The following is a 19,295-nucleotide window of genomic DNA, read 5'->3' as shown; positions in this document are numbered from 1 at the left end:
GACATCTCCATAGATAGTTCAATAGTGATCAAGATAAAAATTGTCCACCGAAACGGGGCTTCTTGTGCGAGCCATAAATCACCATACTGCGCTCATTGGCTCGATGTAACCCTGCCGACCGTTTAACTTGTTCTTTGGTTTTTTGCACCATCTGTCCAATCACAGAGTCGTTTTGTGACGGGAACCATTCAAAAATACTGACTCAAGCAGTTCAACAGCACATGTCATTTCACTTTAGGAAATTTCATACGCTTGAAATCCTAATGATATTGTCCATAAGCACCTGATTCATCCCTGAAGACGCTATCCGACCCACAGGTCTAGAATCGACAAGCAGTCCAGACATGGGGAGAACTACAGACAACTAATCAACAGACAGCTGCAACAGACTACCACAAGCTGGATTTTCTCATCTCACAACGATGACCAACACACTACGCAAGCCTGCCAGAAACAACCGCTTCAAGCTGGCTCATACGAACACATGTGGGTGGAGCAACGGTATCGTCGCGCCTCGTCTGGATTGTGAAGGGCCAAACACATCCCGACAGTTGGCACTAACCGCTGTGGAAACTCCTCCCTGTTGGCTCATTCTCCAAACTGTTCCCGCATTATCCGCAGACCCGACTAGCCTGAAAATAGGCCATCCAAGACAGCTAGCATCAATGTCTCTTCGTGAAATGAAACTACAATTACATTCGTATTCTATTTCACAGCAACAATGAAGCCTACCTGATATCTCCTTACAAAAATGCTTAAATCCATATAAAGAAGCCCATATTATTACAGAACAGGCGGCTTATTTGTCTACCAACAATGGAGGTATTTTAGTCCACCGTCTTCAGAAATTCCTCGATCTAAAACAAGAAAAAATACATTATTTTAAATAATCATGAGTGATAAGAATCAAAGCAGACGAAGTACGATTCATTAGCTGTCATCCAGCAAGTTTGGAGACTATTGGCTCATATACCGAGTACCACGGCCAAATGCTGGTCGGCCACTGATTTGGACTCACTAGTTTTACTACTAACACGGGTTATCGCCCCTTGTCTTCGTCCACCCGCGTCCAGCGTCCGTCACTACCGCTCGGTCAAGATCGATTGGAATGTGAGTTGACACTGGTCCTAACACTACAACACCAGATTGAAGCAAAACTCCAGTTTAGCAGTTATTACTGCGATCTTATCCAGTCGTGTACTTTTTACTAACAAGGGACTATTGTTAAAGGAAAACCCTGAACCATTGAGCAAACACAAGGGGAAGAAGAGGTGCAGCACTGACCAATGCCCTCTGGAGAATAGATAGAGGTCTCTACCTTTTGATTGGTCCTCAGAAGGTGATGCTGGTAAATTGAACGAAGCCAGCGACGCGCAGTGGGAGAAGTAAAGATGATGCCGAGGCGATGAGCGACGAAGGCAACGACAATGTCCGCAGATCCGAGATGATCATCCGCGAGGAAGGTGTGCCCGCTGTCTACGAGATGCTCACAGAAAGAACACCAGTCATCTAGCCTCTTGTCTCTATTCTTCCCCTTTCCTTGGGACAGAAGTGATAGACTCCAGCTGATTAGTTGCTTAGTCTTGGCGACCGTGGCTGGCTTTATGAGAGGGACAAATAAGTAGCGAATGGTCAACGGTGTCAATCACCTGGGTTGAAAACAAGGAACTCGAATAGAATCGAGCAACAGAGTCAGATTATTCCCTCCCAAATCAGCGCTTCAGCCAGCACCAACCGAACTGCAGACGGGATTTAAAAAACTCCCTCTCAAGGTGCTTCCTCGAATTCCGGCCACCAAAGCGACTATGACAAGCTGTAAAATTTTGTTCCAATTATTTTCTGGGTCTTACTTGAAGTTTGACAATCTCCTAGTGACTTAGCATGTAGGCGACATCAACCAATTAACGAACGCGCACCTCAGCGTGGCGAAGTACGTTCCCGGAAGCCGCCTCTAACTGTGCCTGTAGATCGAAGAGATCAGTAGGAATGGTGGCACCATCGGTGCCAAAGCAGAGCCAGATCAGGCGGAGCAGAGGATGTTCTTCCACCAATGTTGTAGCCGATGGTATCCCTGTCAATGCCGGCGTCACCGCCACATCCAGTGAACGAAGGCTTTCAATCACCTCGGCTAATGCGTTTAACTCAACCTGGAGTGTCTGAAGCTATGGAGAAAAGAAAGAAAGAGAGGAATTAAGTCGGCTTTGAGAGGAGACCCAGCCCTTCAGCCAATCCTATATTTTTTAACTGTTGAAGTTCTCCTCTTCACAAGCCGAAAGATTTCAACTTACCTTCTGTGCATCCAAAGTCTGTTTAGCTAGTGGCACCTTTTGTGCGTATTGGGGGCGTGCCCGTGCCTCCTCCAGGGTCGTGATGGATTTGCAGATTTGAGCCAATCGCTGCTCTGCTCTCACCTTCTCAGCCCTCGCATCGATACGTCCAACGAGTCGGAGGTAAAGCTGGCAAGTGGCCACCGAATTGCCCTCCGAAATCATCGCCCCTACTGCTGCAGAAGCCGATTTCTCCAACTCTTTCTCTACTCCCTCCTCCGCTTCGGGCTCCACCTCCGCTGACTCATCACCGACTGGTGACTGAACGACGTGCGCGTCTATTTCTGACACTGTCATCATTATGCAGCCAGAGGTGTTAACTACAAAGAGAAATATCGACGGGAGTCGGAGGAAGTTCATTCGACTCCGTCTTTCATCGGTGGCCGTGCATCCGCCGTTAAAATCCGATCCTGATGTCTTAATAGCCACAGTGAATGTAAAACAATCGTCAATGGTCGATGCAATTTTAAAAACTCTTCTACTAGTGAGATTCCACAGATAGAGCCACTCAGAGTAGAAAATTAACAAGCACAGTTTTTCACCATCAAGATCAGCATTGTTGTTCTCATGGAATAGGTTTGCCAACTCTGCCACTAAGGCAACACCTAAGTTATCCCATAGCGACATCATGAGGGACATTAGCATAAGTGCACATAAGGACTGAGACTTAATGCTTAGAGGATAAGAGCAGAACCGCATTCACAATCGCTTCGCTGCTCCCTCACGAGGTCACAAATCAAAACTACCAATTAGAATGCTGAATGTCCTCACTATGGAAGACTATCTAGCCATCAAAGGATGATGCGAAATAAAAGTTCTCCTTAAAATCGAAAAGTAGTTTTAAGGCGAGCACCAAAGCATCTGCGGCTCCACTGGCGAGTAAAAGTCCCACGATGTGAAAACCAGTGATACTTTAAGTTAGGCAAGGCAAACTATCTCCAACTATCAATTCAACAGCGACCAGAGCCCCATCGAGGTGGATAAGCACAGCGAACAGCAGAGAGAAGGCAGAGCATGGAAGGCTACGCACTCTGGGATTTATCCGTAGCCGTAGCAACCACCCGGCACTTTCCGAGAGGCCCCACAAGGTCATCCAGGAAAGTGCCAGCGCAAAGAGCGGAAAGAGTAGCCTCCGGAGCGACCAATGCAGCTTCGGGGATGTCATTACTGCGGACACGGAGATTGTAGGTGGAGTAGAGGGAGCGTAGTCGATGCACCAGGCTAAAGGCTAGCTGAAAACCGACCGCTTCAGAGGTCTCAATCGTCTTCCACCTAGACACCTTGAAAGGAAATTGAGTTTGGAAAATAATACAAGTTCACATGTCCACGAAAAGCAGTTAAACGCATTGATGATATGTGGAACAGGAGAGAGAATTGACCTCTTCCAAATTGGGGTAAGGGGTGACGCAGATGGAAGGCGGGTCGATTGTGGGATTTCGACGAGGCAGACGCTGGAAGAGCTCCTCTGTGACATAGGGCATGAAGGGATGCAGGAGACGCAGACCCACATCCAGGCAAGTATAGACTATGTGACGAACCGTCCCGGCACGTTTCGAATCCATCCCCTGCGTGGACTTCACCAGTGGTTTGGAGTACTCCTGCATGGAAAGACAATTCTGTTATGTTTTGGTACATTTTCGTCAACAGAATGGCCTACTGATGATAATGATGGGTAGGGTAAGAAAATAACCGCGAACGTGCGAGCCTTTTTAGTCCCACGTGATTTGAGATCCTACCACCCTTAAGAAAGCGAGACTTGAACAATAAATAGAATCCTACCAGATAGACATCACAGAACTCGTAGAGCCAGAAGTTGTAGCAAGCAGTGGTAGCACGAGGGAAGACGTAGTTTGAAAACCCCGAATTGCTCTCCTCCACAGCAAAAGCGAGGCGTCCGAGGATCCATCGATCAGTGCCCGAGAGCGACGCAGCGGTGGGAACCAGAGCTGACGCTGAAGTTGGCGGTGTGTAGTCCTCGCCAAGGCAGTGGTACATCGCGTATCTGGGGAGAACAAGCATCCACAACATCGAGACATGAAAGATGACCCATCTTCTCCAAACTTGCAAAATGACTTGACACTAACCTAACCGCATTCCACAGCTTGTTACAGAAGAACCGGTATCCTTGTACCCTCATAATATTCAGATTGATGCTCCTCCCGCGAGTGGGATATGAAACCAAAGCAAACCGCAGCGCATCTGTTCCGCACTCCGGAATGCCTTGGGGAAAGTCCTTTGCCTGTGCTGCTGTCGCCCTCTTCAGCTCCAAGGGATCCAAATTACCCCTTAACAGTTTTGCCTGCAGATCTATCAACCGGAAGAGTGAGGAAGAATAAGTACCTACCAGGTAAGGAGATGCCATTAATCACATCTACTGGGTCAATAGCATTGCCCAGTGACTTGGACATCTTCTTGCCATGGGCATCGCGCACCATTGCGTGGAGGTAGACCTGGGTGAATGGCAGACGGTCGGTGAGGAAGAGACCAGCCATGACCATACGTGCTACCCAGAAGAAGAGGATGTCATGTCCGGTTTCGAGAAGGCTACCAGGGTAGTAGAGTGACAGGTCGGGCGCTGTGGTGTCCGGCCATCCAAAGACGGAGAAGGGGAATAGAGCGGAGGAGAACCAGGTGTCTAGGACATCCTCGTCCCGCTCCAGACGGATGGTGGTCGCAGCATCGGCAGCAGATACGTGAAAACGGGCCTTAGCATGGGCCATGGCCTCTGCTTCGTTGCGACCGACTACCCAGGAGTTGTTGTTCGAAGCCTGATTTCGGATAACAAAACAAGATTCGGTACTACATTTGACGCTCCAAATCTTGCTCCATACTGGGAAGATTCAATCCAGCACAAGTATTTAGGCCTTCTTTGGTGTAACAGCCGCTTAGAGTTTCGAGCTTAGAAGAAGGAGGAGATGAGAAGAAAAAAACTCACATCGAGCGATTGAAACTCCCCCGTATCCCTAGACCTCAGAGAGACCCTGTACGCCGGTACGCGGTGACCCCACCAGAGCTGCCGCGAGATGCACCAATCACGACAATCCCGAAGCCAGGCGTACCAGGTGTTAACGTATGCTGTTGGCGTGATGCCTAGTCGACCGCAACGCACCTCCTCTACAGCTCGCGCAGCCAACTCGGTGCAGCGCACGTACCACTGGGGCTTGAGCAGCGGCTCGATAATATCCTTAGTGCGAGAGCATAGAGGCACTACCATGGGGTTCTCTGACTCTCCGCGATAGAGCCCACGCTCCAATAGAGCGCGGTGGACAGCATGACGAGCCTCAAACCGCTTCATTCCTGACGATAGAAGAGAGAAGCAAATAGAATAAGCGGGTGATTCTTTGCAATCAAAAGTTGCACCACCTTAGCGTCTAATATTTGACGGTTCACAATATCTAGGAGTATTATATCTCATCCTTGTAGATAGAAAAAAAGGAAGCAAGATGACAAACCAGAAAACGTACCAGCAAAGGGTCCAGCAACCTCGGTCATAATCCCATTGTCATCAATACACGTCAGGAAGGGAAGGTTGTGACGCCGTCCAACCTCATAGTCGGTGGGATCGTGCGCCGGCGTCAGTTTGACAGCACCCGTACCGAAGTCACGGTCCACAAAGGCGTCTGCGATTATGGGCAATCGTCGTTCTGGCACTGCAAACGGATGCACAGCGTAGCGACCAATCAGATGTGAGTATCGCGGGTCCTCGGGATGCACGGCAATACCGGTGTCGCCCAGCATTGTCTCCAGACGAGTGGTTGCAACTACTATCTCTTCATTCGAAGCACTGTCTAGGAAGAAAAAAGAGGAAAAATTGGCACGACCGAGGTGGATTAAGTGATTATCTAAATAATCAAAGTGCAACTGTCTTCAGTTCACTGAAGTGGAGTTTCAACACAGCTAAACGCGCCTGCGAAGGAGCTGCCGGAGATTCCATTGACAGTAACAAGGAAGGGAGGGCATGCACTTAAAAGCTAGGAGTTTGCACCACGACTAACCTTCATCAACACACTCAGGGAAGGTACCTTCCTGAAAACGTAGAAGGTATGAGCCCTAATATCTAGGAATTGGATGGCTGAATAAGTACTTGGCCAGTGCGCAGTGCCTGAAATGAACTCGATCACCGTCGATCTCTGCACCTCGACCACCACGCCGGTAGCATCGGACCTTAGTAAGGTCACATATGCTAAGGGTGTTCAACCCCTCTGCACGTTACAAATCTACTTCTAAATTGATAAGACAGTTTCGTCATATGAGTACCACGCCATGTTTATAGTTTCTTAACTTCATTTGAACAAGGGAAGGTCTTCAGAAAGAGCACTGGGACTAACTGGCAATAGGATAAGCGAAGGAAGTGAGAACACCGAAGACCACGGGTTTGGTATAGCCAGGAACAGACAAAGCGGTGCGTCCAGTGAGCTCCACCTTGTCCACCTCGATATCAGAGATGGCGGATTGAAGGGTGCAACACCAGTTGACCAGCCGCTCCTTGCGGTAGATCAGGCCGCCCTCGTGCATACGCACAAAGGCCTCCGTGACGGCGCAAGAGAGCTGTGGGTCCATGGTGAAAGCGGCTCGAGACCAGTCACATGAGCTGCCTAGCGCACGAATCTGGTGGTAGATATTTTCACCCTTCCTATCAGACAGTTAACAAACTGACGTTAACTTTGCGATAAATGAATCGGAGACAGAGACTCTTCAAGCAAACGATGGGAGAGGATTGAACAGTAGAGGTCAAAACCTATTTTAAACGTGTCTGGTGTTATACGGACATTTGCTGTAAAAAGCCTTAAACGCATGATCTTCGTAACTAGTCCTTTAATCCTCTGGACTCACTCCTCCTTCCATTTCCACACCTCCTTGACGAAGGCCTCACGTCCGATGTCGTGTCGAGTGACCTGTCGATCGCGCCAGAGCTTTTTCTCCACCACAACCTGAAATACGCCCATAAAAGGCGAACTCAACCCTCCTCTGCCATTACCTGATTCTACTGATACAATAAGAGATCAAAGCTAAATCAAATATTCAAATAGGTTTTCTTTCACATTTCGTATTGTAAATAAGAAAATGCGCGAACGCATACGGTTGTAATTGAAAATAATTGACTTTTTTTCGGACACTTCCAACGATGACAAAATGTTCAGCTTGCACCACCACCTAGTGTACCACCTCTTCTGCCTACGTATAATGAACCCGATTCCCCACTCACGCACAGTCTAGTGAATTACCTGCGTAGCAATGCCGGCGTGATCGCAGCCGGGCACCCAGACAGTAATCGTTCCACGCATTCGGTGCCACCGCACTATGGCGTCCTCAATGGCGTTGGTCAACGCATGGCCCAGGTGCAGATTGCCCGTAACGTTGGGCGGTGGAATGACCATCACAAATTTTTTCCTCGGCCCTTCTTTGGATCCTCTGGAAGCCTTAAAAGTAAACGAAATACAGAAATGTAGAGTCCCTATACCCTTCAAAAACGGGAGAGAGAGGTAACGGAGGTAGGAGTTACTGAGCGTGATAGCATACTCGCAGCATGCTAGTAGATAAGAGTTTTAAAGACGGTAGCCACACACTACAATTGAAATTACATGGAAATCAGACTGCGACGCTTAAAAGTCCTTAACCCCTTTGAAAACAAATGAAGAGTGAGATAGCAAGGATGCTAAGCATTTGCAGATCACTAAGACGCATACAAATGCCCCTCTGAAAGTAATTTATAAATCAAGTTTTAAATATCATTTGAAATAGTCTCTTTAAAGCGCCATTCAAGACCACTCTTTAGTAGCTTGAATTAATAGTGCATAAAGAGCTTACCATCAGGGAACTCGGAACGTCCAAAAAAACAGGAGATGATGATTAGGATTTCAGAGACAATGAGACTAGCAAATACCCAAAAAACACAGGGGACGCCTGAGTAGGTCCATGAAACACTCAGACCCAAGCGACTCGCTACATACGGATCATCATGAAAGTTGCCCAATTCAAACATTCCATGTATACATAACACGCCATCCATCAAGGTTCAGGTGACGTGCCTAAAACATTTATTCATTTCTCGAATATAGGCTCACGATGGGCTTATTGAAATAAAGTGCGCGCGCTGGATGCCTCAAAAGTTAAGGGCGCAGGGCGAGATAGCAGGACTAGCAGCCAAACCTATCAGGCTTCTGGCACGAGACTGATATAATATGACAAAATTAGCGCGCTTATCCATGCAGGCTCTACAAAATTCACTGATTTCGGATACCATCATAATGTTTATTTCCAGAATTTGTGTTAATAGCGTACCAACTGTTCTATACGTTTATGATAGAGGTCTACCTATTTTTATACATGCTTCATGAAGAATTCTAGCGCTACAAAGTCAATGAAACATAATGAGCAGCGGTTGGAGTGTGCAAACGCTACTAAAAATAAAGGTAGTTGAACTGAGCAGATGGAAATTAAGTACCCCTTTCCCCGTAAATAGAGGGGGTAGGAAGTAACCACCAATTGTAGTAGTTATTACTACTACCCACTTAAAAATGATACTAAGAATACAGCAATAGCGGCAACACGTATGCAACGCTCATAGAAAAATCTGGAATGTATGAAATCCAACGAGGCTACCCGAAGCAGCCCCACTACAGTGAAACCCAGAAAGTTTGCAACAACGTTGAAACGAAGGCTGATGCTTTTAACCTTAAGAAATAGCAAATCCGTAGCAAACGAACCCAGTATTCGGGAGTAAAAAAACCCGATTTCTCCCACCAATCGTACCACAAAGCTTCGACATATTTTGGAGAGTAGGATTCAGGCATTTTGCCAGAAACATCTAAAAAATGACAAAAAATATCACACAGTACCAATAATATGTGGTCAGGTGCAGTCACATGATAAGTGTAAAAAAAACCGTGTGAATTTAATGTCACAGGGACACCATAGTTCCAAAGAATGCCATACAAAAACTAGACTTAGGCTAAATGTACGGCGTCATATTGAAATAAGACTACTGTCCAAAAGCTAGACATAGGTACGTAGAACTCTGTTTTTGCCGTATAGAAAATGTTGAAATCCAAGGAGAATGCCACTGGTGTAGTTTTCACCAAAATATCTTACTAGGAGAAATAATGGCACATTTTACTACTGCAAGACTGAGAATAATATCAAATAAACGCAAACAAGAAAGTAGCACCGTTGACAGTAATCACCTTTCTTCCCACTTATATCAACACTTGGTGCGTCGATAACTAAAGATTTTGCAGCAGCCCTTTCTTGTTTGGCTTTGGGTTTCATATTTCTCATACCAGCTAGTTTCTCCTGTTTGGCCTGAAATCTTGCTAGTTTTTCCAGTCTCGTCGATTCTTTCTTTAGCTGGGACGGGGTCTTAATCTTTTCCTTCATTTTTATGGACGACACTGCAAGTCCACGCGTTTAAGCCGCAAGATTCAGAGTACCCGCCTGACAAAAGATCAACCTTGGACTGGACAAATTATTATCCGCATTTTGTAAACTTATGCATTAGTTCAATACACATTGTAAGCGTTAAAACAACTTCTGTCTGCAAGATTTTAGTACTATTAATCCAGAAGTGACAGGGTCAAAACACTGATGACAATTTAAGGGAAATATCTTTCTAAAGATTATGAGCTCCTATGTATATTGCTTTAACTTGCTTAAATACGGACAGTTCTGTGAATCAGTGGGTATCTGTCACGACCCCCCTACACCCACACTTCTATGCCTCTAGCTCCTAGCGACTTCCCCAAGGTGAACACCCCCCGCGTCGCAATAGATAGCCCACCCGCCCCGTCCGTCAGCAACGCACAACCTCGACACCCAAACCCACCTCAACTGAGCCCCAACACGGCCTCAGCGACGCATGGAAGCAGTAGGGAAACAAGAGACCAGCCCCACAACTGCTCACCGGCGGTATTTGGAAAACCCCCATACATCAGGAAATAGCCTGAAAGGTGCAACTCGAGGCAGAAATGGAGTAAAATGCGGCGCAGAGTTGGAGAAGGGGAAAGGGAATGTGGAAGAAGGGGAAACAGACAATCATATCTCGTCTAGGTCATCCAGACCAAGCTCTGGAAAGTCGCCCACCTCTACGAAATGCGGCTTCACAAAGGCGCCGTACTTAGGTTGACATTCAAAGTACCGGTAGCCGTCGACGCTACAAAGGATGTAAAAGGAACGGATTAGCTGATGTCGAGCTCAATTTTTACTATTGATAAGGACCTTCGATTTGCCCCTTTTCCTAGCACTAGCAGTTAGAGATAAAAGATAGGTTGTTGTTCACAAAAAGGAAAGGATATACTTTCAGCAACCTGAAACAGCCAGAAATCCTATTTTTCCCCAAGAAGCGTATGAGATCTCCCACGGAGATCGTATACGTACATCGCTATGTTCTCCTTGAGACGGTAGAGTCAATACAACGGCATACACCTTGGCATTGGAGACGGGTATCAAGCCCTTAGTGGGAAGAGTTACTCACAGATCAGTACTACTTCAACGTGACGATTTATATGCTCACCTGAACTTAAATTACTGTTTGAGGTGTAGCTACAATAGTTTTCAGCAGTAATACTAAAAACACCTAGGAAAGATTACCTGGAGGACGTATATAGTAGTGAGAAATAAGCTATCGAGGCCGAGGGAAGTCGCATTTATGGGACAATACGGTTGTCAACTCGTATTCTTCCACCACTTTTATCTTTCTGCCAAATCCTGTAGTGTCCATTTAGGAATTGACTTGGTCCGTCAGAATGGGTTGACATTCATGAGATACTAACAACCTTTCAGCATTTCTCACTATCTCAACGAATTCCAAACATTGAATGCAATGTCGGGGAGACTGAAAGTAACACAGTAGCGCCTAGAAAATTATGCACGACGACCTCCTTGCTTCCAATCCAAAATCTAACATTCGCTTTATGAGTGTGAGGAAAATCAAAGCCTTAATCTACAACTTGTCCCAGCGAAATTGCAATATGCCTCACGAAGTACAAAATTTAAATGGAGTTAGAACAAGGAGAAAGTTGACTACCATCTACTTTGGTTGGAACAATACGATAAATCTCTCCGCACGAAAGAAGAGTAAGAACATGGAGAAGACACCAATTGGGGGGGCAAACCGACTTGAAAGTAAAACTCTAGCAGGTTCAAATGCCAGCCCGCCTTTTGAAGTGTACTGACGAATACACATCCAAAACAGCCGTGAAAAGAGCCTCAAACACCAGTAATCAGGATCTTTAGTGCAAATTTAGCTAATACAGATGGCAGTCAATGATTTGGAAAATTAAGTTCTGCCCAGCGATCAGCCCTGAAAATGAGTCAGCCATGCAAAAGACCTGGGCCAGGCCCAAAGTAGGCGGCGATTACCTGCAGCCACCATCAACAGATCTAGATATATCCATCTCAAAATAGGGGTAAACTAAGAGCATTAAAGTGCAGTGCTGACGTTCCGACAATTCCCAAGCCAACGAACTTCTGTAATTCAGACGGAAAAAGCTTGGCTTCGATGGTACGTTTGGTTATGCCAAACAATCAAGCATCGCATTTACAAGTGAAAATACACTTTGAGGAAAAAGTGCGCTCAAAAGAAAGGTCAGTTTTGGATATAATGCAACAGCTCACCTCCCATCATTCCGACCGAGAGGTTCATCGTACTTCACACCAACCCAAATACCCTCCTTGAATTTGGTCTCCCCTAAAGTTAGGGAAAGCTAGCGTTTACATCAACTTAAATTTCCGCTTCTAGGTACCAAAATTTGCGATTACCTAGGAAGGCTATTTCTCCGCGTCTGGCTGGCTGCTTTGGAACACGAACCTCGCATCTACAAATGGACAAAAATCGCTCACATATCCTACACCACCGTACCCTCACCTATAAATGATATTTAGCCAACCGTCCTTTAGTGGTTTTCGCTTTAATGTGCGATGTTTCCTTTAACAGGATAGTACTACAGCAGCACAGGCACAATTTGATCGGTGATAGAAGATAGGGGGAAATGAACGAATGCCTCCGTCGAAATAAATTGCAAAAATCGTGTGCTCAGAATCCAAAGAAACATTATGACATCCTCCCAGCTAAAAAAAGACTTTTAAGGAAAGTCCTGGTGAAAATGAAATTATTCAAGATAAGAGGATTGAAGAACCAGACAAGTCCTTCGTAAAACACAAAAGTAACAGTCCAGAAGTAAATTAACCTGTCACCGATCTTCATACTCTCTATGAGTTTCCTATCGGCAGCTTCTTTTGCAAGTTTCGCTTCTTCAGCAGCCTTCCGTTCTTCAGGATCAATTTCTCGGAATTCTCCCAAATTGTACTGCTTCTTCCAAGCCAGAAAGGTATCTAAACGTGTACAAAGAGTGGTAAATATGCCCCTACTTTTTCGTCCCGCGTACTGCTCGTCGGAAAGTTTGAATCTATCTCCCATGTCCTGCCGCAGAATATTGTCATACAAACCAGCTTCGACGGTTGGGTCAGTGACATGCACATGAAAACCGTTTTTGAGACCAAGCTCTTCCAACGCCTTTGAGTCATCCGTCAATTCTTTGACAAACTTCTCATTCTCATCTCTAAGCTCTAGTTTCATGGTCTTGTTGTCGCAACCAGTAATCAGAACTATATTTTCCTAACCCCGTAGAGAGGACTGAAGACAAGCATACCTTAAATCTCGACAATAGCATACTTAGGGGGAAGTGTTTTTCACATGACATTGCCGTTGCACTGGATGAAATTAGGAGGGAAATATATGGTTTCGAAGCCATGCCAATTGAAGCAACAATCTCAAAACAGCCGCCGTCAACAGCACATAGTTGCAACCAATCAGTTATCCGCTATTACTACATAAAGTTAGAGGAAAATGGAACGAATATTTTGCTGGGTTGCATGTTTAAAAATGTAGGCCGATTGCAGCAGAAGATAGTGAAGTACAAGATTTATATATCTCGAAATATGTTGGAGTCAGTACAAGGAAAAAAATACGCGAACAGAGATTTGCGGAACCATCCCTTTATCAAATGACCTTCCTTTGGGTATAGTAGGAATTTTGCAATATCCACTATAGTGTTGTAATATAAATGTAGCGGCTCGAGACTTCCCTGAAGACGAAAGAGGACATATACTCGGGCAGAATACATATTCAGCACAGAGAGGATGTTTGAGCTATTGGGGTGGCCCGAAGGCCAGCCCACCCAAAGAGGTACAAGAAGGCTAATTCAAAATACAAAAGCTACGCCTCACCAAAACTGGGGCATAAACCACCGTAGTATTACATAAATGACCATTTTTTTCTCTTAAGTTACTTGCTGAGACATCAGCAACCTTCTTTGGTACTAACATCCTTTTCTATTTCTTGTGGCATGATTATTTGCTAAAATTCTAAGAATTGCTTGCTGCAGGGTAAACATTGGCTGTTCTTGGAACTTCTGGTTAGGTCATGGCACAAAATTTAAATTCTTGTGCTGCGCTGCGGCAGTGCATTGGTTACTGATGCAATGTGAATAGTGTGTGCATTGGTAAAACCACAAATTTAAACACGGTTTGTAAAAGCACGGCGTCTTTTGACTAAATAAGAAAATCCGAAATTATTTGTAAAGGTTTGGGGAGAGGTGGCTTACCCAGGCCGTCATGATTGCAGGGACATTTTATCATCTACCTATTACCAAAGTTCTAATTATGCCCCCAATTTATAATAGTACTTCAAATAACCAGACGATATAAGCCTTAACGACTGCCCGCTGTTTAATGGCTTATTGTCAACCACAAGAGCATATAATTCGAGGAACGACCATATTACGGTTGTCCTGCTTATTAAGTTTACTCCTTCAAGTCTTATCTAGTCACTTTGTGTGCCTCACCCCTAATAAATGCACAAATGAATGAAATTTTTTTTTTCTCAATTTTGGCCACAGGGATTCCAATCTATACTTGGTTTTGTCTGGGTTTTATAAATAAGGGAAAAACTGTACTTTGTATGTTTATCGTCAATACGAGACGGAATGCATTGATGCAAATTACAAAAGCATTAAATCTTTTCAGTTCTGTTTTAAATGGCGAGAGTTGTTAATTCGAAGTAAACCCACGGTAATGGACATAAGCGAGAGTGTTTAGGACTATTGGAGTCATATAAAAGTATTCTTCCTATATGTAGTTAAAATTGTTAGATATTTTGTGCTTTGTGTTAGGCTAAAAGTTCACTTTCCCCCCCCCCCCCAATTTCTAAAAAAAATAAAAATAATCAAAAATATTTATTTTAAGACTAAGCACATAAAATTTCAGAGTGGAGAAATCCTTGATACGATTAAAAAGCCGAATTCAAAAGTCATTGAGTACCTCATCAGCTGTCGAAAATGGGACCTTCAAGTCCGATTTTTACCGTTACCGGTGAGGCATAATTTTAGTGAACTGGGGAACGTCCTGGGGATAAAAGTAGACATAACAATGGGGCTATTTGTTTTGGCCTAAGGGCTACGCCAACTAGCGGAGGTACAACGGTGGAGCCCCTAACTAATCAGCTACTCTTGGTCAACTCCCTGCTTCGGCCATCGCAACGTAGTCAAGTCTGAAGTAAAAGTATTCAGGAGCTATCCGCCCCAATCATATAACCTCCATGCAGCTGAGGGGGTGCATGGATCCCCTCAACCGGAGCATATACTCTTCTTCCGTCACGATGAGGTTTGGGATCCGGTAGTAAAAATAAGGTAGTTGCCCTTTAGGATAGAATTTGCCTTCCTCTACCACCAACGCAGTAATCTGAGTCTTTCTTGAAGATGAATAAAAATATAATACTCGAATTGAATATGAAATGCCGAAGTACAGAAGGACTGAGAGGCGACTGACATGGCCCAGAGGCCAAGCCGGCTGTCGATGGTACAATGGCGGATCCCCAAGTGGCTCATTTTCAAAACCGAGAGTTAAGCTTACAATTAACACATTTCACACATATATGACCATAAGAATTTCCTATCTCAGTATGTTTTAAAATGGTTAATTGCAGTTGGGTTGTTAAGAGAGGCTAATATTGTCTCTGATTCACGTAAAATCGTAACATTGACACATCCATCTCTTCCTTCCACATCGCCTCCCTTTGGTACGTTAAAACGTAACCTCTCGTAGCTTTAGCCGCTAGAGTTGAGAACTTGTCAATGGGGGACAGTTTCGATAGCCGTACTGTAGTGAGCATCTGCAGAATCAGCGACTTTTCTGTGTGGCACCCAGCCATTTAGACTAGGAGAGTAGTTTATTTTACCTGTTTTCACTTCTCGCTGCTACCAATATGAGAGCTCTGAGCCTCCCCTGAAGACGTGGTAAGATATTGCAATACTTTAGTTGGTAACGGGACCGCTGAGGGTCTCCGCCATTGTACCTTCTGCAGGTGGTTAGGTCTCTGGCCCATTCCAGTAGCCTCAAGCCCTATCGTATGCCGACGCTACGTTATCTGCCCGGGTATTATGTTTCTTCCGACTTCAGCCCACAGTCGGGCTGAAAACTACAGGCACGGGTGAACATTCAAACCACTATGAATATGGTAGAAGTCAGGAGAGCTAAAGATCCAGCATGTTTAAGCATTAATTTAAGGGTACGCTAGGTTACAACCACACTTCAAACTCTTCATACTTTGAGCTGCATTAATGCTATTCACCCCAGAAAATTCCACCAATATGGGGTGTCAATTTCTTTGGTCTACTTTAGAAGTGTACTTTATCTTTTCCGACAGGCCTATTCTAGGGCAAACAGAACAAATTAACCGACTGGATATTGACATATTTTATCAAGAAATGCAAAATCTCTCCAGTTATTTAGTTATTTACTTAAGTACTTAAATATGAGGGGAATAAGAGGACAGGTGTCATGGATTGGTAGGTAGGCCGGTCGGTCGTGGCCACGTAAGGAGAGCGTGGTCAGAGGGCGGGGGAGAAGGACGTTGACCGCAGGAGCCCATTCATTATGTAGATAGGCTATAATTTAACTCTGCCAAAACAAACAAGCAGGGCCACATAATCGCAGTTACCTGAGGGAGGTGTACTCAATTAACTCTCCATAATGATACTTACCACTCAGTTAAATGGCAAATGAGGTGGGTGGACACCGAAGGGAAATAGAAGGCCGCTTTGTTGTTGTGTTTATTTAAAGCCGGTAAATATTATCCTTATCTAAAGGCTGCTTTTGTGGTAAACGCTAAGCTGTTTTGGGCAAACAAATTAACCTCTTGAATTAATGAAGTGGAATATTAGGGTTTGAATGTCTTCTACAAGTTTATAGTTGTTGACTTGTTCAGCCATCTGCGCCATCTTCTATCCCTTGAATAGATACTTTTCAACTGACCTATCATCTTAAAATCCAACTTCCTCGTTAAATGCATTCATCTTAAGTGAATGGGTACTGTTGTAGTTTAATTTGCTCTATTTTGAGAAACAAATGATTGTTTTAATAACCAAGGGTCGTAACGCGTTGAATACATAAAATCTTGTTTTTAAATTGAGGCGCGTATAATTTGACAGCAGATTTATTATATAATCTACTGAAGGAGGAATAAGTTTTATGCGTGAATTTTACCTCGATATAAAAAAAGGGAGAAGATGATCTCTAACCTTAAAATTCGCAAACTTCTAAACAACAGGACACTTTTCGTCATCTCATACCACAAGTATGGTGTACATTAAGTATGCACACCTACACATATGGGTGTAAAACCGCATTAAACGCAGGAGACTATTGGGGATATTGGAAATACACAAGGTTTGGGAGAAAGGGCTTTATCCACTGAGACCTTTCATGCATTAAAACACTTTTCTTCCGGGTGGGGCGCTGTTTCAGCTGAAGGTTATTCCACATAAAGTAGTTGGTCAAATAAGCAGAACTACTGAAACCACCAGAACTTGGAAGACGTAGCAAATATTCGAAATTTAAGTCCAGGTTAAAATAGGACCTAAAAATCACCACATGACTGGAGAATTTGCTGCATATCTCCGCGTGTAAAGCCAACATTTTTCAGTGGGATGGGTACCACCATTTGTCACATGAAACATGCATTGCCCTCCTTCTATTCCGTAGAATATTCTCTTACCTGTTACACCCATGCATGCTCCTCTGATGTCTGGAGTACCTAGTGGTGTTTCGCATTTACCGAACGAAAGCAGTGGCTTCTGAGTCCTCTCTGAAGTTGAAAGAAGTCGTAAGGATCTGATGGAGAATATATTACTGATGTACAGAAGATCTAAGGCTATCGGCGTGACTCGGGGCTTGGTCGGCTAGCGGATGTACAATGGCAGAACCTTAAGTGCCTGAGTAACCAAAACGATGAGTGAAACAAAGTACAAAGCGTTACAGTTGTACTGATATTTGTATGTACAACTTCATCAAATTTGCGTCTCTTTCATGGAATTTTACGACTAACTTTAAGTAGTAGGCCTAGTTTTTCACCAGTATTTTGCTTCTAGCTTATATATAACTCTACATTTATCCTCACTTCTTGGGAAACCCCCCTTTCCCCTCACTTGTAATTCATAGGGCACTCGAAGCACTTGACACTTGACTGAAACCTCTTGAGCAGAATTCACTTGTTGACAGTTTGTTGCATCCTTAGGTTCTTTTAACTATCTATGAGAAGGCCACCCGAGACGCCCCTATGTGTCTAGGCAAAGGTAACGCCACTCTCCAAAATCTCCTCTCGTAAGCTAAACCGGAATAAAGTAACTACTCATCACTTAAGTAGCATATGGCAGCTAGATGCGTCAAAAGCTTCGTCTATACATTACCTTCTTCCGCTTTACTGACTAAAGCTATTAATCAAAAATCTTTAAATCAGAGGGCAGCCAAATAGGTTTACTCAATTTCGGAGCCACAAATGAAAGGCAGCGGAAACTTCCTGAGACATTTACCTAGTTAAGCTGACAACCATTGCTCGACAGAATAGCTCCAAAACGCCCGAAGAAAGTCACTATAGTAATACCTATCTCGTGTTAATGAGGTAGCAGGTGTAAGGTAGAAGGCAAAAGCTGTAAGCTCGCTTTTAACCACGGGATTGAGAGTTCAAAATAAGAGAATAGTAGTGAGATGAGCAGCAAATGTCCACCTGCACTAATCCAGGTCCCCACAATTTAAAAGGGGATATTGCGATGGGCTGCGGGGAAGATTTCAAACAATTTTTTGGACACTGTACTCTAGTAGGCTCTTAAAAGCGTTTCAGAGGGCAATTTCAGTTTACTATAGTAATTTTCTAATCACAATCACCACTACTCCCCAAAGTATTTATGACGAGGGCCGAATAAAGGCATTGAGTGGTAAAATTAATCGAGCGAGTTTCCATTGTTCCTTCGACTGGATTTTAGCTTGTCAGTTTGCTCGCTCCACTTTTCGGCCCGTTATTAATTTAAACTGCTTACTCAGGGAGGAAAATGATAACGTTCCTATTGTGCACTGTGGTCAAAAGCCATTCAATTAATTATCGGCTCAAACTCGCTCTAAGGCTGAACTTCTGAAAGAAAACATGAATTTCTCCTCCACAGAACGTTTCGTTGATGTAGCAAAAAGGTCCGCCCATCCCCCGTCGTTCCATCCGCCAGCCCCGACTCTCCCTATCCCCAGTAATGAGTGGTTCGCCGGTTCATCCCCCCATCCATTCTGCGGGACTCATGCCCATGTATTGGGAGTGAGGAGCCAATCAGCTGCTTGACCGGGTGTATAAAAGGTAGGAGCGTTTGCCAGAGACAGCAAATCTGGTAGCCAGTCACTCCCTCCTCTGCTTCGGCCAACGCTCACAAATCACTCTAAAAATGTTTGCTCGCCTTCTTATCGCTCTCGCCTCTGCCTTCCTCATTGCCGAGTCTGCTGGAGCCGCAGTGCTGCCTGAAAGACTTTCGGTGAGTTAGAGTGCTTGAGGCTCTGCTGTTCACTTAGTTAATGCATTATTTCCTATTACTCTTAGGGATTCAGTCAGTAAATTAAAGCCACGTTTCATTTTAAAATGTTCTCCAGTAATGTGAA

General features: G+C 44.5%; 3 protein-coding genes across 3 annotated transcripts in view; 1 reads left to right on the top strand and 2 right to left on the bottom strand. All coding sequences in view use genetic code 11, as the record gives it.

The window, feature by feature from the left end:
• Window positions 1–827: 827 nt before the first annotated feature.
• On the bottom strand, window positions 828–9,704 carry EGR_03906 (Valyl-tRNA synthetase; the record flags this gene model as incomplete). Its single annotated transcript, XM_024493155.1, has 16 exons — window positions 828–857; window positions 1,319–1,600; window positions 1,917–2,162; window positions 2,289–2,647; window positions 3,358–3,607; window positions 3,707–3,925; window positions 4,107–4,329; window positions 4,412–4,634; window positions 4,672–5,095; window positions 5,263–5,624; window positions 5,792–6,115; window positions 6,656–6,960; window positions 7,161–7,258; window positions 7,553–7,747; window positions 9,035–9,135; window positions 9,512–9,704. The coding sequence occupies 16 exons, from the start codon at window positions 9,702–9,704 to the stop codon at window positions 828–830; spliced, it is 3,834 nt and encodes a 1,277-aa protein (XP_024352427.1).
• Window positions 9,705–10,358: 654 nt separating this feature from the next.
• Window positions 10,359–13,939, bottom strand: EGR_03905 (Tubulin-specific chaperone B; the record flags this gene model as incomplete). The annotated part of the gene is made up of 7 exons (XM_024493154.1): window positions 10,359–10,476; window positions 11,940–12,012; window positions 12,084–12,139; window positions 12,512–12,656; window positions 12,693–12,939; window positions 12,974–13,144; window positions 13,928–13,939. 7 exons carry the CDS (start codon window positions 13,937–13,939, stop codon window positions 10,359–10,361), a joined length of 822 nt encoding a protein of 273 aa, XP_024352426.1.
• A 245-nt stretch (window positions 13,940–14,184) lies between these two features.
• Window positions 14,185–19,295, top strand: part of EGR_03904 (hypothetical protein) — a gene marked incomplete at both ends in the record, with an annotated part of 6,655 nt that continues 1,544 nt past the window's right edge. Inside the window, 4 exons of the mRNA XM_024493153.1 lie at window positions 14,185–14,371; window positions 14,461–14,693; window positions 15,267–15,399; window positions 16,002–16,124. Of these exons, the coding sequence (XP_024352425.1) occupies window positions 14,185–14,371; window positions 14,461–14,693; window positions 15,267–15,399; window positions 16,002–16,124 (676 nt within the window). The remainder of the gene's footprint in view (window positions 14,372–14,460; window positions 14,694–15,266; window positions 15,400–16,001; window positions 16,125–19,295) is intronic.

This window comes from Echinococcus granulosus (assembly GCF_000524195.1).
Source record: "Echinococcus granulosus chromosome Unknown EG_S00022, whole genome shotgun sequence".
Classification (NCBI taxonomy): domain Eukaryota; kingdom Metazoa; phylum Platyhelminthes; class Cestoda; order Cyclophyllidea; family Taeniidae; genus Echinococcus; species Echinococcus granulosus.
Note: the sequence above shows the minus strand (reverse complement) of the source record. Positions and strands in the feature narration are given on the sequence as shown.